At 51.9% G+C, this 13749-nt stretch overlaps 1 protein-coding gene across 1 annotated transcript in view; it reads right to left on the bottom strand.

Annotated features, from left to right (window-relative positions):
- The window catches only part of Itga11 (integrin subunit alpha 11), a 101102-nt gene that overhangs the window by 12917 nt on the left and 74436 nt on the right, over positions 1-13749 (bottom strand). Inside the window, exons 15-22 of the mRNA XM_041679723.1 lie at positions 12486-12616; positions 10130-10296; positions 8867-9009; positions 7612-7722; positions 4379-4464; positions 2323-2530; positions 1021-1119; positions 503-579 (exon numbers count right to left, since the gene is read on the bottom strand). Coding sequence (XP_041535657.1) covers positions 503-579; positions 1021-1119; positions 2323-2530; positions 4379-4464; positions 7612-7722; positions 8867-9009; positions 10130-10296; positions 12486-12616 — 1022 coding nt within the window. The remainder of the gene's footprint in view (positions 1-502; positions 580-1020; positions 1120-2322; positions 2531-4378; positions 4465-7611; positions 7723-8866; positions 9010-10129; positions 10297-12485; positions 12617-13749) is intronic.

Consider the following 13749-nt stretch of genomic DNA (forward strand, 5'->3'; position numbering starts at 1 on the left):
GGCCAGGCAGGAAGTATAGGCGGGTCAACCAGACAGGAAGTAGAGGTGGGGCAAGGAGAACAGGATAATTCTGGGAAGGAGGAAGCCCATTCCTCCCAGTAATGCCCAGATCACCAAAGAAGCAGGATGTGACCTGTCCTGCTGAAAAAGGCACTGAGCCATGTGGCTAACATAGATAAGAAAAATGGGTTGTTATAAGTTGTAAGAGTTAGCAAGAACTCTGAGCTAATGGGCCAATCAGTTTATCATTAATATAGACCTCTGTGTGATTTTCTTTGAGGCTTACTGGCTGTGGGAACTGGGCAGGTCAGAAACCCCCAACAAGCCCGGCCCTCATGTTACAGCTGAGCTGTAGGATAGTAGGCGTGCAGCCCCCCAACCCTCCTCCCTGCACCTGCTCAGCTTGGGTCAGGGAACAGGTTTGACAGTGGGGTACTGAGGGCATAGGAGAGCAGAGGGTGAGGGCAGAGCTGTTGGGGGGTCAGGGAGGGGTGGGCCTGACCTGCCAGCACCCAGCTGGATCTGAAGATGGTGCAGGAACACAGATTTGCTGAACTCGAAGTCCAGACGGAAAGCCACCTGTGGAGAAGCAGGCCTGAGTGGGGGGCCCTGGAGGTGTGCTGGCTCATACCTACCTCTGACTACCCTCAGAACCCCATGGAGAATGGCTGGAGGAGGAGTGGGGCTGTGGAATAGTGAGCTGGGGCCACTATGGTTGCAAAGACAGCAGCTCCCCATTGGGGAGCTCCCCCCTTTTTTGAGTCATGTAGCCCATGCTGGCCTCACACTTGCTGTGTGGCACATGGACTTTAACCCCTAGCCTCTGTCTCCACCTCATGAGTGCTGGGGTGACAGGTGTGCCCCAGGGCTTCATGCATGCTAGGCAAGCCCTCTACCAACTGAGCTCCAGCTCCAGCAGGAAACTATATTTAGAACCCCCAGAAGCAAATAGGTCTCTGTTTGCTCCCCGCTCTCTAGGTCCCAGTTTCTTTTCCTCCCTGTTGGACCCCCAGACTCTACCTTGGCCTTGGCCTTGAAGAAGGGATAGCTGACATTGCAGACTTTCTTGTGCAGCCGCCTCTCCTCGTTGACACACTCAATGCTGTTGTCTGAGTCATCCTGGGGTGGGAAAGGCAGTGATCAGGCCCCAGTCCTGAGTCTGGAGCTCATGCTTGCTACAGCAGCCCCTCAACCCACTCTGGAGATCACCCTGCCACTGGCCATGGGAATTGGACGCCCGGAATGTAGTTCTGGCTACCTGAACTACAGAGGGCCCCTGAGACTGAGGCCAGGTATAGTTGGGTCAGACTAAAGGCATGAGGTGACACTGGGGTGGGTCTTAATGTCCAGGTTGGTAGACAGGCATTCAGATGTATGCTGATTCTCCCCTTGTGTCTGGGAATTGGCTAGCTGCAGGTGGGACTCTGAAGTCTAGATCTCACTCAGGCTGTGGACAGTGACTAGGCTGGTACTGACACTTGGTCCACTTAAAGGTCGAAAGCCACTCCCCAGGCTCTGACCTCCCTGCCTCCTCAGGCGCTGAGGCCCTCTGAATGGTCATGTAGATCTTTCTTTCTCTTTCTTTCTTCCTTCCTGTCCTCCCTCCTTTCTTTCCCTTCCTTCCTTCCTTCCTTCCTTCCTTCTTTCCTTCCTTCCTTCCTCCCTCCCTCCCTTCCTTCCTTTTCTAGTGGAAGAGAGACCCTGGAGCTACACAATCATATTGCCTGGTCTCCAGTGACTTGTGTGGACAGCACTGTTCCATATCTGGAGTCCTGGACTGGATAAAAATGGAGAAAGCAAGCTGAAGCCTAGCACTCATTTTCCCTGCTTCCTTGTGCACACAAGAAGATCAGCTGCCCTGCCCTCCTACGTGATGGACTGTATCCCCTGACCATGCTATTCTTCCTCCCAAGGATTCTGTGTAGAACACATATTTAGTGTCAACATGAAGCAGGGGATTGTGAGAGAGGCACACAAGCAGAGGTAATCCCAGGCAGGCCCACAGAGTAAGCAGAGGACCCAGGTGTCAACAAACAGGGCATACTGGGAGGCAGTGGTGATGGAGGGGCACATCAGGGTACCGGGGTAAGAGAAAAATCAGGTGGGGCCTTGAATGTGACAATAAGGTATTTGAGATCCCGCAGTCTCCCTGGTAACCATGGTCCCCAGTTCTGGCTGCATGCTGAGGGAGCTCTCAGAGCTACCTACTTATAGACCCCCCACTGAGGACCCCCAGAGGAGAGACAGGACACAGCTCTGTCGCCTGTGCCGTTACTCCTGTGCCCTTGGCCGTGGTCCGCAGGGCGAGCAGCGCGGCCCTACCTTCTGGATCAGGCTGGCGAACTGCAGGTTTTCTGACTGGGAGATGTTGAGGATGGTGCTGTAGGCATTTTCTCCTCTGTTCTCCAGCGTGGCCTCCACGGCCACCCGGCGACGCGTGCTCTCTATGATGAAGACAGTGGTGTCGAAGGACAGCGTGTAGGTGGAGCAGTCCTGTGCAGTCTTCCTCAGCACCCGTTGGCAGTACTCCCTGTGGGAAGAGGCTGCGGCTATCAGGCAGGCGAGCTCGGGGGTGAGGGCTGGAGCCGAGTCTCAGGACTGACAGAGATACGGGAATGGGGGCACCTGGCCAGCCTCTGCCTGTGGGAACAGCGCTGAGAGGAGGAGGTGGATGGTGGGCCTACCAAGAGTTCATGCTTCCAGCCGGCCACCTGCCCCAAAGCCCCCTCTTCTCCAATCACAGGCCGAACCTGCCTCTGAACTCAGCTCTCTCATTTGACCTCCTAGTCACATATGACCTTTCTGCTTCCCTTTTGGCTTTGGCTACCAGGAAGCTCAGCACTAAATCTTGATTACTTTATCTAGACAGGTAGAATATTCCTTTATCTTTTTATCCAGTCCGGATGTGCTATTTCTACTGGCTGTTTGTATCCTGGCATTTACATTTTATCTCAGTAAATAAAAGTTAAACAAAAATTATTGCTGGGTGGTGGTGGCGCACACCTTTAATCCCAGCACTCGGGAGGCAGAGGCAGGCGGATCTCTGTGAGTTCGAGACCAGCCTGGTCTACAAGAGCTAGTTCCAGGACAGGCTCCAAAACCAGAGAAACCCTGTCTCGAAAAACCAAAAAAAAAAAAAAAAAAAAAAATTATTGTAAGGTTTGTTCTGTCAGTTAAAAATGATCTCATGGGCTGGATGGTGGTGGCCCACACCTCATATCCCAGCACTTGGGAGGCAGAGACAGGTGGATCTCTGTGAGTTCAAGGCCAGCCTGGTCTACAGAGCAAGTTTTAGGACAGCCTTGGCTGCACTGAAAAGCATCCATGAGCATTGCACCCTGATTTACTTTGTGTGCTAGTCTGTTTCCTCCAGGGGATTGTGGGTACTGTGTTTGGCCATGTCATGTGGAGGGCAAAGGACAATTTGTGAGCGTCGGGTTTCTCCTTTTACCATGTAGGGCCAGGGATCAGACTCAAGCTATCAGAAAAAGTAGATTTACCCACTGAGCTAACTCACCAGTACCCCTTAGACTCTTAGAGAGACTGACAAGCCTTGGTGGTCAGCTAGAGGACCCTACTCATGACCCAGGGTCTGGGCTTAGAGGTCAAGGCCCAGAACTCTGGTTCATCTGTCATCGCCTTCTTTATCTTTTTGTTGTTGCTCTTTGCTTGTTTGTTTGTAAATTTACTTATTTCATGTGCATGTGTATTTCTCCTGCACATCTATCTGCATACCATACGCATGCCTAATGCCCACAGAGACCAGAAGATGGCATCATAACCCTTGGAACTGGAGTCACAGATGTTTGAACTGAGTCCTCTGAAAGAACAACCAGTTAGTTCTCTTAACCACTGAGCCATCTGTTCAGCCCTGTTTGTTTGTTTTTTTTTTTTGACAAGGTCTCTTCTCATTCTGGCTGGCTTGGAACTCACAGATACCTGCCTGTCTCTGCCTCTCAAGTGCTGGAATTAAGGTGTGTGCTACTACACCTGAGCTCCCCTCTTCACTCTTTGAGGGGTCTCCTGTAGCCCAGACTGACCTGAACTCACTAAGTAGCCAAGAGTGCCTTGGATTTCTGACCACTTCCCTGAGTGCTGTCACCATGCATGGGCCACCACATGGACTTTATGCTGTGCTTGGGCTCGAACCTACGGCTTTGTGCATGCTAGGCAAGCACTCTATTCACTGAGCTACATCCCTAGCTCCCTGGTTCCAGGTCCTATCTGTTTAGCAGCTTGGGCACAAATGGAGGTATTCCATCCTCAAAGAAGCTGGAGAGGTTAGAGCAGGTTAAAGCAGCTGCAGGGGACAATCCAGCCCTGAGGAGCTCCAGGCCCCCATCAGAGTGGGGTCAAAAAGAAGCAAGAAGCCACTCACGTGGCAGTGGGCAGATCACTCCGAGCATCCAGGACAAGGTCAGGGACACAGTGTTCATCCTCATTACAGCCATTCCAAAAGGGCACCTGCAGAGAGAACCAGTGTGACTGACCGGAGAGGGGACCATGGCCTCCAACCCTGGAATCCAGAGCCCCCAGCCTTTGTCTCTACACACCAGATGGGGCTCTGCCTGCCTCACAATCCCCCAACACATCCCTTTGCCGATTCCTCCACCCCTGTGCTAAGAGAAAGCGCTTAGCCAGGCAGGCAGCACAGGCTCCCTCACCCAGCAGCACAGTTCCAGGCAGCAGGAACTGCCCATCTGTTGTGTATAAGATGCTTAATCCTGGAGATGGAGGCTGAGAACGACGCAGCATCTGCTCTGGCATGGCGGGGATGACTGACATGTGAACAAACAGCTACAGTGTGGAATGTGCAGGAAAGCAGAGGCACGAGGACCAGAAGAGGCAGAGGGAGCACTGGCTTTTGGGCCTGTAGGTGTTCAGGGACATTTCCAAGGTGGGGACAGTGGGTCAGAGCTCTGAAGCACGGCCACGTGAGCTGGATGCACCAGGGGAGTAGAAAGCCAGAGAGCAAGCAAGACATCCTGCAGAGACGTGAGTGCAGGAAATGACTCCATAGTTCAGTGCTGTGTAGAGCAAGGCCAGGCAGAGGAGAGGAAGAAACAAACAGCAATCATAAATAAATGTAGAAATAAATATAGCTTGCCTATAAGGCCTTGGGTCATCCCTTGTATATGACAGAGTCAGCAAGCACTCTGGCATGGGAGGGCCCTGCTGGACAAGCATGCTGAGGGAAGTGGGAGGATGGGCTGGGAGGGGCCAGGCTAGAGGCAGAGAGCCTGGGGAAGTAGCTGTAACACTCAGGAGGGATGGAGATAGCATAGGCTTGCCTAAGGTCTCAGAGCTGGGGTCACTAGGACCTAGAAGCTCTTGTGGCCAGAGTGTTACCCTATTCTTTTTCACCTTCTGCGAGGCAGACAGCATCATCTCTTCAGAACCCTAAGATATATCCAGGAGATTGGCTTGCGGGGTGCCCTGTGGCTCATCCACAGTGCAGTTCAGTAGAGGCTGGGTGCTGAAGCCTGGCTCAGCGACAGTCACGGCCATGGATGCAGTCTTGACTGGGGGTGGGGTAGAAGTTGGGGACAGGAGACCTGGTCTCATTAGCTCCTTTCAAAAGGTGTGGAATATTCCTTTACACGGTGTGAATGGATGTTACTGTGATTGGTTTAATAAAGAAGCTGACTGACCTATAGCTAGACAGGGCGAAGTTTAGGCAGAAGATTCAGACTAAGAGAATGCTGGGAAGAAGATTCAAAAGGAGTCTTTTGAGTCGTGAGCCTGACTCAGAAGACGCAACATGGGAAGTTCATAGATATTGTAAACGAGCCTTGGGGCAGCACCTAGATTAATAGGAGTGAGCTAATTCAAGTTGTGAGAGCTGACTCAGACAAGCCTGAGCTTTCGGCTGAGCATTTATAATTAGTATTAAGTCTCTGTGTGGTCATTTGGGGAGTGGCTAGTAGGACAGAAAAGCCTGCCTACAGACTGGGCCCCCGGTTTGGACGCATTGTTAGAGGTACCCAGTCTACAAAGATACTGTACACATTTCACTAAACCTGGGCTGGGGTCCTGGTGGCTCAAGTCTTCAGCCAGCCATTCAAGAAGCTCGCAGAAGACAGCCAGTCCTTAGAAGTTCCAGCCAGGTGATGAAGAGAGATGGTTACTGAACTCAGTGTCACAAACTGGCTTAACCCAGGCTCTCCTGTAGTCTAGGCTGGCATTGAGTTTGCTACATAGCTGACAATGACCTTGAACTCCTGATCATTCACCTCCTGAATGCTGGGATTGCAGGCATGTGCTATTACAGCTGGCTTATGCCATGCTGGAGAGGGAGCCCAGGGTACTGAGCATGCTAACCAAGCCCTCTATCAGCTAAGCCACATCCCCAGCCCCTCAGCGCCCCATAAACTGGTGGCGCACACATGTAACCCTAGAGCTCAGGTGGTGAAGACACAACAGGCGACGCTGGCTCCGTCTCTCATCTTCCCCCCCACTTTCTCCCACTCCCTCACTCGGGAGACATAGTCAGCTTTCTTGGCTTGAAAACAGGTTCTCTCCTGCTCTGAGCTCCGAGTCCAAACTCCTTCAAAGCCAAGCCCCAAGCTGCCTCCTGCAGGAAGTTCCCTGTCCACTATCTGGAGTGGCTCATGTCCTGCATCTCTACCTGGGATCAGGATCCTGGGGGCATCAGGGTCCTGGCTTGGGTGACTGCACGGGGGCGGGGGATGAGCTGCCTAGCCGGCTTCAGGAGTGAGCAGTGTGCGCTCATTCATTCCCTCGCTGTACGTACGGGCTTTGTAATGATGGTGTTAGGAAAGCCGGTGGCTAGAAGCAGCTAGCTGTCTTCCCCTGCCAGTCCAGTGACTCACATGGGAGAAAAGGGACAAGGGAGAGCAGACGGGCTGGGTGGGAGGCTGGGAGGGGCTGAGGGAAGATGCATGCTGTGGGAGGGCTGGAAGGGGATACTGTGGAAAATGGGGAGGCTGTGGGAGTGTGGACAGTTAGACACTGTGATCCCGGCCCAACAGTCCCATCACAGTGCTGGAGAAATCCGAGCAAGCACTCGGGTGACTTTGAGGCTGCAGGCTAGACTTGGCTTGAGTGCCTGAACCTCGAAGCTCCAGGTTTCTCAGTGCTGTGACCTGATTAAGCCTTTGCCTATTGCTTAGGGTCCAATATCGCCTCTGTAAATCCTGCCTGCTCTCCCAGCCCACTTAGACAGAAATGGGGAGAACTTCTTGAGTGGGACTTTCCAGGGAGCAAGCACCCCAAACTATTAACAGAGGATCCGATCCAGGTGCCCTTAGTCTATAAGATGCTGAGAGGCAGGGTCTCTGCCACTGGCAAGGAGAAAACTTTCCTTTGGGATCCTTAGTAGCAGGTAGGGAGAGTCCATCACTGAGTTAGTCAATCAACAAACACAAGAGCAAAGTCAGGGTGACAGAGTCCTCTTCTGCAAATGCGGGAGTGAGAGCCAGAGGTCATGGATCTCCTCTGGGCCTCTGCACTTCCCCAGGGACAACTCAGTGTTCCCTGCACATGGGACACAGAGGAGGCTTGTCCTGCTGGTGCTAGCTGTGGGTCTCTGAGGACAGGAGGCTGGAGGGTGAGGGAAGGGTGGGTGTGTGGCAGAGAGGCAGGACGTACCGACACTCTGAGTGTAGTGGGCCAGCCATTGTCTAGCATGGGGCCAAAGTCAGGGTCCTCGAGAGAGTACTCCACGGAGAACGTCACTGGCTTCACGTAGTCGGCAGTGTCCTGTGGGGAGAGGAGGGCGGAGTTCAGCGAGGAGAGGGTACCATTTCCTGGGCCACAACTCTAGACACAGAGCTCCCACCCCTCTAGGCTAAGAGGACAGTGGCCTGTGGCCCTCAGGAGAAGTCGCCAGGTGGACAATGGTTTCTGTCAAGGTCTACAGGTGAGAAGTGAGTGCCAGGTAGAAAAATGATGCCAGTTTGGTGTCCCAAAGTTTTTACCACACTCCTGCTCTTCCTTCAAAGCCTCGACTCTCATGGCTCAGTACCTTGGTCCTTCAGGAAGCCTGGCAGGCTCCTCCCTCCTACTCCAGATTTGTTACATCAGCTTCTCCCACAGCATCGAAGCTGCTTCACTGTTCTGTCCTCCTCGTTTTGTTTTTGCTTTGCTATATAGCCCAGGCTGGCCCCTGATACAGTCTTCCTGCCCCATCCCCTGAGTACTGGGATTACAGGCATGTTGTACTATGCTCAGCTAAAAGATCTACCTGTGTGCCTGCTCTCTTCCCTGGCATGGAATAGTCTAGAAACCTCTGAGTGTGGCCCAAGCACTGTGATACGGCCTTGTGATGTTGAACGGATGAGAGAAGGGACGCGGGTGAACATGTGAACAAGGAGGTTCAGTTTGTCCTGACAAGGGGTGACAGATGACTGGGGTGCTCCAAGCAGCCTGAAAGCCCATGCCCTAGAGCTGTGCTCATCACACTTGGTATTTCTGTATGGAAGCAAACCTCTTTCTCACTCAGTGATGAGCACCAGGCCACCACCTCTCTTGGGATGCCACTGGTCAGCATGCCCATGCCTCTGCCTGCCTTACCGGATCTTCATCTCCAGCCCACCCTGCTGTTCTGACTTTCTAGCCTCGGGTGGTGGCCACTCGTTCCCTCATCTTCTCAGATGAACTCACTGCCTCGATTTCATTCCTTCTAGGCGTGAACATCTGGGAAGGCGGGTATGGTGGGTGGTATAGCCATGAGCACTTATCTGGGGCCTGAGGAAGGGTACCAGCCAAGGTTGGCCACACTGTTCTCTGGCTACCCACCGAGGGCTCGGAACTGGCCTGGCACGGTGGGACTTCCTACAGAAGTTCCTCTACTCTGTACCCTTCTTGTAGGGCTGAGGGCCTGCTTGTGGGTTGCTGGGCTCACCAGGACATGGAAGTTGATCTTTTGGCAGTGTTCCTGGCCTGAGGAGAGTACGACAGCCCTGTTGGTGAACTGGTCTGCACCCTCGTCCAGATGTGCCCGTGGCATGTACCGCCTCTCGTCCATGGTGGCATTGTACCTGATGCCTGGAAGAGAGAAGGACAAGACCAAGCTGGCGCTTCATCCCCATCCTAGACTGTTCACCTGCTTAGCCTCTGGCTAGGCCCTCACGGGCAGCTGGAAGCTTCCATATTGGGAGCAAAGGATATGGTGAGCAGGAAGGAGCTGAAGAGGAGGAGGAGGAAAAACAAGAGAACAGCAGGAGGGAGGGAGGGAAGGAAAGAGAGAGGAGGGAGGGAGGGAGAAGTGAGTTTTGCAAAAAGGAGAGGGACGGGCAGGCTAATGTTGCTCAGCACTGCTGACCGATGACCTCCTCTTTAGCCCCTCCCTCTAACACCCTGTCTCACAGCATGGCTCCATACCTTTAGGAGCTCCTCCTAGGGCTTTCTCACGCTAGGGGTGCTCCTTAGGCCCATGTCTGTATTCTGTGGCTTGAGGCCCACAGACTTTCTCCTGTTAGCCTACAAAAATCTGATAGTCAGGACTAACACAGTGTCTTCTGTCCCCTAGGCAGCTCTATAGTGGCTGTATCCTTTGTCTTGTCATAGATGGAACTTGCAAGAAAAGTGCCCAGCCACCAGGCCTGGATGAGTCCTCATCTCCCCCTTTCTTCTTTGTCTGATTTTGTCCTCATCACTGGAAGGGACACTACCTGTGGTCTCCATTGTGTCTGTCACTTCCAGGGCTGCAGGGTCCAGGAAGCAGGTACCTGAATCTAATCTGAGGTAAAAGGAGAGGACCCTTCCCAGGCCCATGGCCCTGCTGGGTGGCAGTTGTGGCTCACATGCCCAGCCCCTGGTCCCTAGCTCCCCAAGACTGGCTTCAGGTTGGCTTCCTGAGTCTGCCTGACTCCTGGCCTCCTCTCTGTAGTATACTGATGCCTTTTACATCTGGTTCAAAATACAACCAAGGGACATTCTTCTCTCCCTGGTCTTTCCCATCAGTTCTGCCCATACCACTCTTGCCCTGCCAGGAGTCCCTTGAAAGGAGAGCCTTAGAGGAGAATCTAGCAGGCATTGAAGGTGCTCAGGGTGTGGCCTGGTACCTAGAACCCATTTCGGGAAAGGCCCAGGCTGGGAACCAGAACAATCACTAAGCCCACAGAGAAACCAGAGCTGGGCTGGTGGCCCAAGGAGGCTGGTTTACCAACAGCTGCTGTTTGGAAGTGGGGTGCCAGGAAGACAGGCACGAAGCAGAGGAAGGCGGCCAGACAGGTGGCATCCCTGCCGTTGCGCTTGCAGTCCTTGTGGAAAATGTTGATCTTGGGTGGCTCAAAGTGGAGACTGGCGTTGATCTGCACCACGGGGCGGGCCCTGGAGAAGACAGGCAGGTCAGCTAGGATGGGGCTGGAGTTCTGCCTCGCTGGGACCCAGGGGCAGAAGTACAGACCCAGATGTGGAGTCTGCAAAACCCTCTAGAGGGTGTGGTGTGGCGGAGAGACCTGAGGAAGCTATGGGATTGATTGGCCAAAGAGAGAGGGCAGGTGGCTCAGCGGCTTTAGGGCTCCAGGACAGCCCATCCTCCTTTTCCTCCGGGTTGATCTTGTCGAGGACTACTGGTTTCCCCCAACCCAGCATGTCCAGCCTGACATACATTCGAATCAACTGGGGAGAGAGGGCCTGGGGAGATGGCTCAGGGCTCAAGAGGACTGGCTGCACTTTCAGAGGACACGTGTTTGATTCCCAGCACCAACACATGTGGCGGCTCACAACCACGTGCAACTACAGTCCCAGGGGATCTGACTCCTGCTTCTGGCCTGTGTGGGCACCAGCGTGCACATGGTGTACAGTCATAGAGACAAAACATTGATCAAATATAAATGAAAAAGGAGAAAGAAAGGATTGTGAGCTGAACCAATCCAAGGCTGTCTCAGAGGCCCTTATGAAATGACAAAAGGAACCTAGCTCCGTGTACTGGCTCAGGAGCAGGCTTGGCAAGGGCAGTCTGGGGCAGAGGCTGGGGATTTGCTGTTACTAGGAACTTGGCTTTTCCCCTAAGAGACTGGAGCTATCAGTCCCACTCTTGATGTACCCTGTGCTCCCTTGGGGCCACACTGCTTGATTAGATTCCTGCTGACTGCATCCCATTGTATGGTAGTTTCTGCTGATAGCGCCCCATTTCTCCCCTGGAAATAGTATATAAAATACCATGCTTCTAAATAAGCTTGCTTGACATAAGACATAAGCCTGTGTAAGACCTCCTGATCCCAGACTTATCTGTCCCCTCACCTTCTGGTTCCCTGGTCCTCTCTCTCAGGACTTGTCACTGAAGAATAACCTGTTGGCCCAGCTCAGGAAGGAACAGTGGAGCAAAGCAAAGAAAAAAAAAGGGTGGGGGAGGAGGAAAAGAAAACCCATTTCAGGAGCAGAGGATGTGGCTCAGTTGGCAGTGCTCTGGCCCAGCATGCATGAAGCTCTGGGTTTGATTCCCAGCATCATAAACAAGGTGTGGTGAGACAGAGTCAGAAAGCTCAGAAATCCAAAGTCATCTCCGACTTCCCAGTGAGTCTACAACCCAACCAACCAACATGAAATCCCACGCCAAGGCTGCACCCTGGGTCACACTAACTGGAGACATGAGCTTGTCTTAAGACTGTCTCTCAAGTTCTAATCTGCATGCACCACTGCCTCCTGCAGACTTGTTGCAGTCCAGATCAGCTGCTGTCTGTTGGCACAGACTCTGCACGTCTAATGGGCTCAGGAGTGAGGCTGAGTGGCTGGTGCTTGGAGCACAAGCAAGGGGAGAGACAGGAAGTACAGCCAGACGCTGCAGATGTCAGTGTCAAGATGACAGAAAGTTGACTGACTCTTTTTTTCTTCAAATTTTAAGTTAGTGCAGAAAACCCTAAATGATGAAATTGATCTCATCTATGTATATTTAAAAAGCTCCAATCACCCAGGAATGGTGGTATAATACCTTTAACCTCAGCAGAGACAGGTGGATCTCTGTGAGCTTGAGGCCAGCCTGGTCTACATAGAGAATTCCAGGCTAACCATGGCTACATTTTAAAAGTATCAGTACACAAGACAATGCACGGGCTTTTCTAAAACATTGATGTGGAAACACACACACACACACACACACACACACACACACACACAAAGGAAATAAAGTCAGGGGGGTGGGAAGAAAGAAACCCCTATATTTCACATCCACTCTGTGCTGGAGGAGAGGAAAATGCCTTCTAGAGGAGGTTCAGTGCTCCCTCTGTGTAACCTGGGGGGGGGGGGGGCAGCAGAGGAAGAGATGTTGCAGGGGCCAGAGTGTAGGGAAAGTTCTGGGGTGAGGGACAGATTTTGGACCTGAAAGTGGCCAAAGGTTTTAGAATTCTGTTGGGAATAGAGATCAGGACTCCAAGATCACACGAGATGGAAGAGGTTCAGGATTCATTTGGATGACAGTAGCTAAAACCAAGAGGCGAGGACCCAGAAGCAGGTTTTTGAAGCACTCTAGTCTGGTAACCCTCAGGGAAGTCCTGTAGTTCGGGAAAACAGGAACTGACCACAAAACCACAGCGTTGCCCAGGGCACCCACTGCTAGGTCCACAAGCCCATCCTCATTGAGGTCCAGTTGTCCGTGGATGCTGCATCCGAAATGCTGTAGGCCAGGAGCCAGCTCTGAGGCTGCGATTCTCTGCAGGGAGAAGAGAGAAAGGGTGTGTGCACTGTGAGCCCCGGTTAGCTCTAGGGGGACAGACAATTCTGAGCTCTGAGACCTGGCAGCTGCCTTACCAGAGAAACCCCCGCCTTTAAAGTCACTGTTTATGTCTCAAAATATTCCCTAACAAGTTTGGTGGCTCACACTTACAATCTCAGTACTTGAGAGGTGGAAATAGGCTTAGAAATTCAAGACCAGCATGGACTCTCTCTATATATATATCAAGACCTTGCCTTAAAAACTCAAGGACTGAAGGTGTAACTCAGTGGTGGAGTGCTCACCTGGAAGGTACAAGGCCCTAAGTTTGATCCTGAGCACCACAAAAGATAAAATAAAGTACTTGGTGAATGTCAGTGTAATTACCTAGAAGATAACAAATCCACTGGCATTTCTACCTTGCTGTATTTATTTGACTGTTTTACTAATAAATTATGTAGGCAGATTCTCTAGACTTGATACAACCATTTAGATCATTAACCTACAACTGTAGTTATATGCGCTGGGATCTATCAACAATCAGTCAGGGAAGGGGAAGGGGCTCACGGGAGACCCTACCCTTTACCCCTGATCCATTATCTATTGATAGATTCTGGGAAAAAAGGACTCATTATTTTTTTGTTGTGTTCCTACTATTGAAACACCAGGCTCCAGCATATAGCTCCCATGAGCACACAGATGGTGCTGGTAAGTCTTCGCTGAGGTTCCCAAAACAAAATGAATAGATACGTACGAGTGAGATAATTGTGAGTGTGTGTGTGTGTGTGTGTGTGTGCGTGTGTGTTGTCGCAGGGAGATGAATAGAGGTTTTGTAGGGAAGTGAAAACAGTCAGTATGCATGGTACACATATGTGAAATTACGAATAGAATGGGTGGGCCAGAGTAGTAGCACATGTCTTTAATACCAGCCTGAGAGGCAGAGAGGTAGGTGAATCTCTGTGAGTTTGAGGTTAGCCAGGGCCACATAGGTCAACCTTAAAAAAAAAAAAAAGAAAAGAAAAAAGGAAAAAGAAAAAGAGAGAAAGAAAAGTAAAAATGGGGTTTGGAGAGATGGCCTAGTAACAAGAGTACTTGTTGCTCTTACAAAGGACCTAGGTTAATTGCCAGCACCC

This window comes from Microtus oregoni, unplaced genomic scaffold (assembly GCF_018167655.1).
Source record: "Microtus oregoni isolate MIOR12 unplaced genomic scaffold, Mior012 000032F_ref0000030, whole genome shotgun sequence".
In the NCBI taxonomy this organism is placed as follows: domain Eukaryota; kingdom Metazoa; phylum Chordata; class Mammalia; order Rodentia; family Cricetidae; genus Microtus; species Microtus oregoni.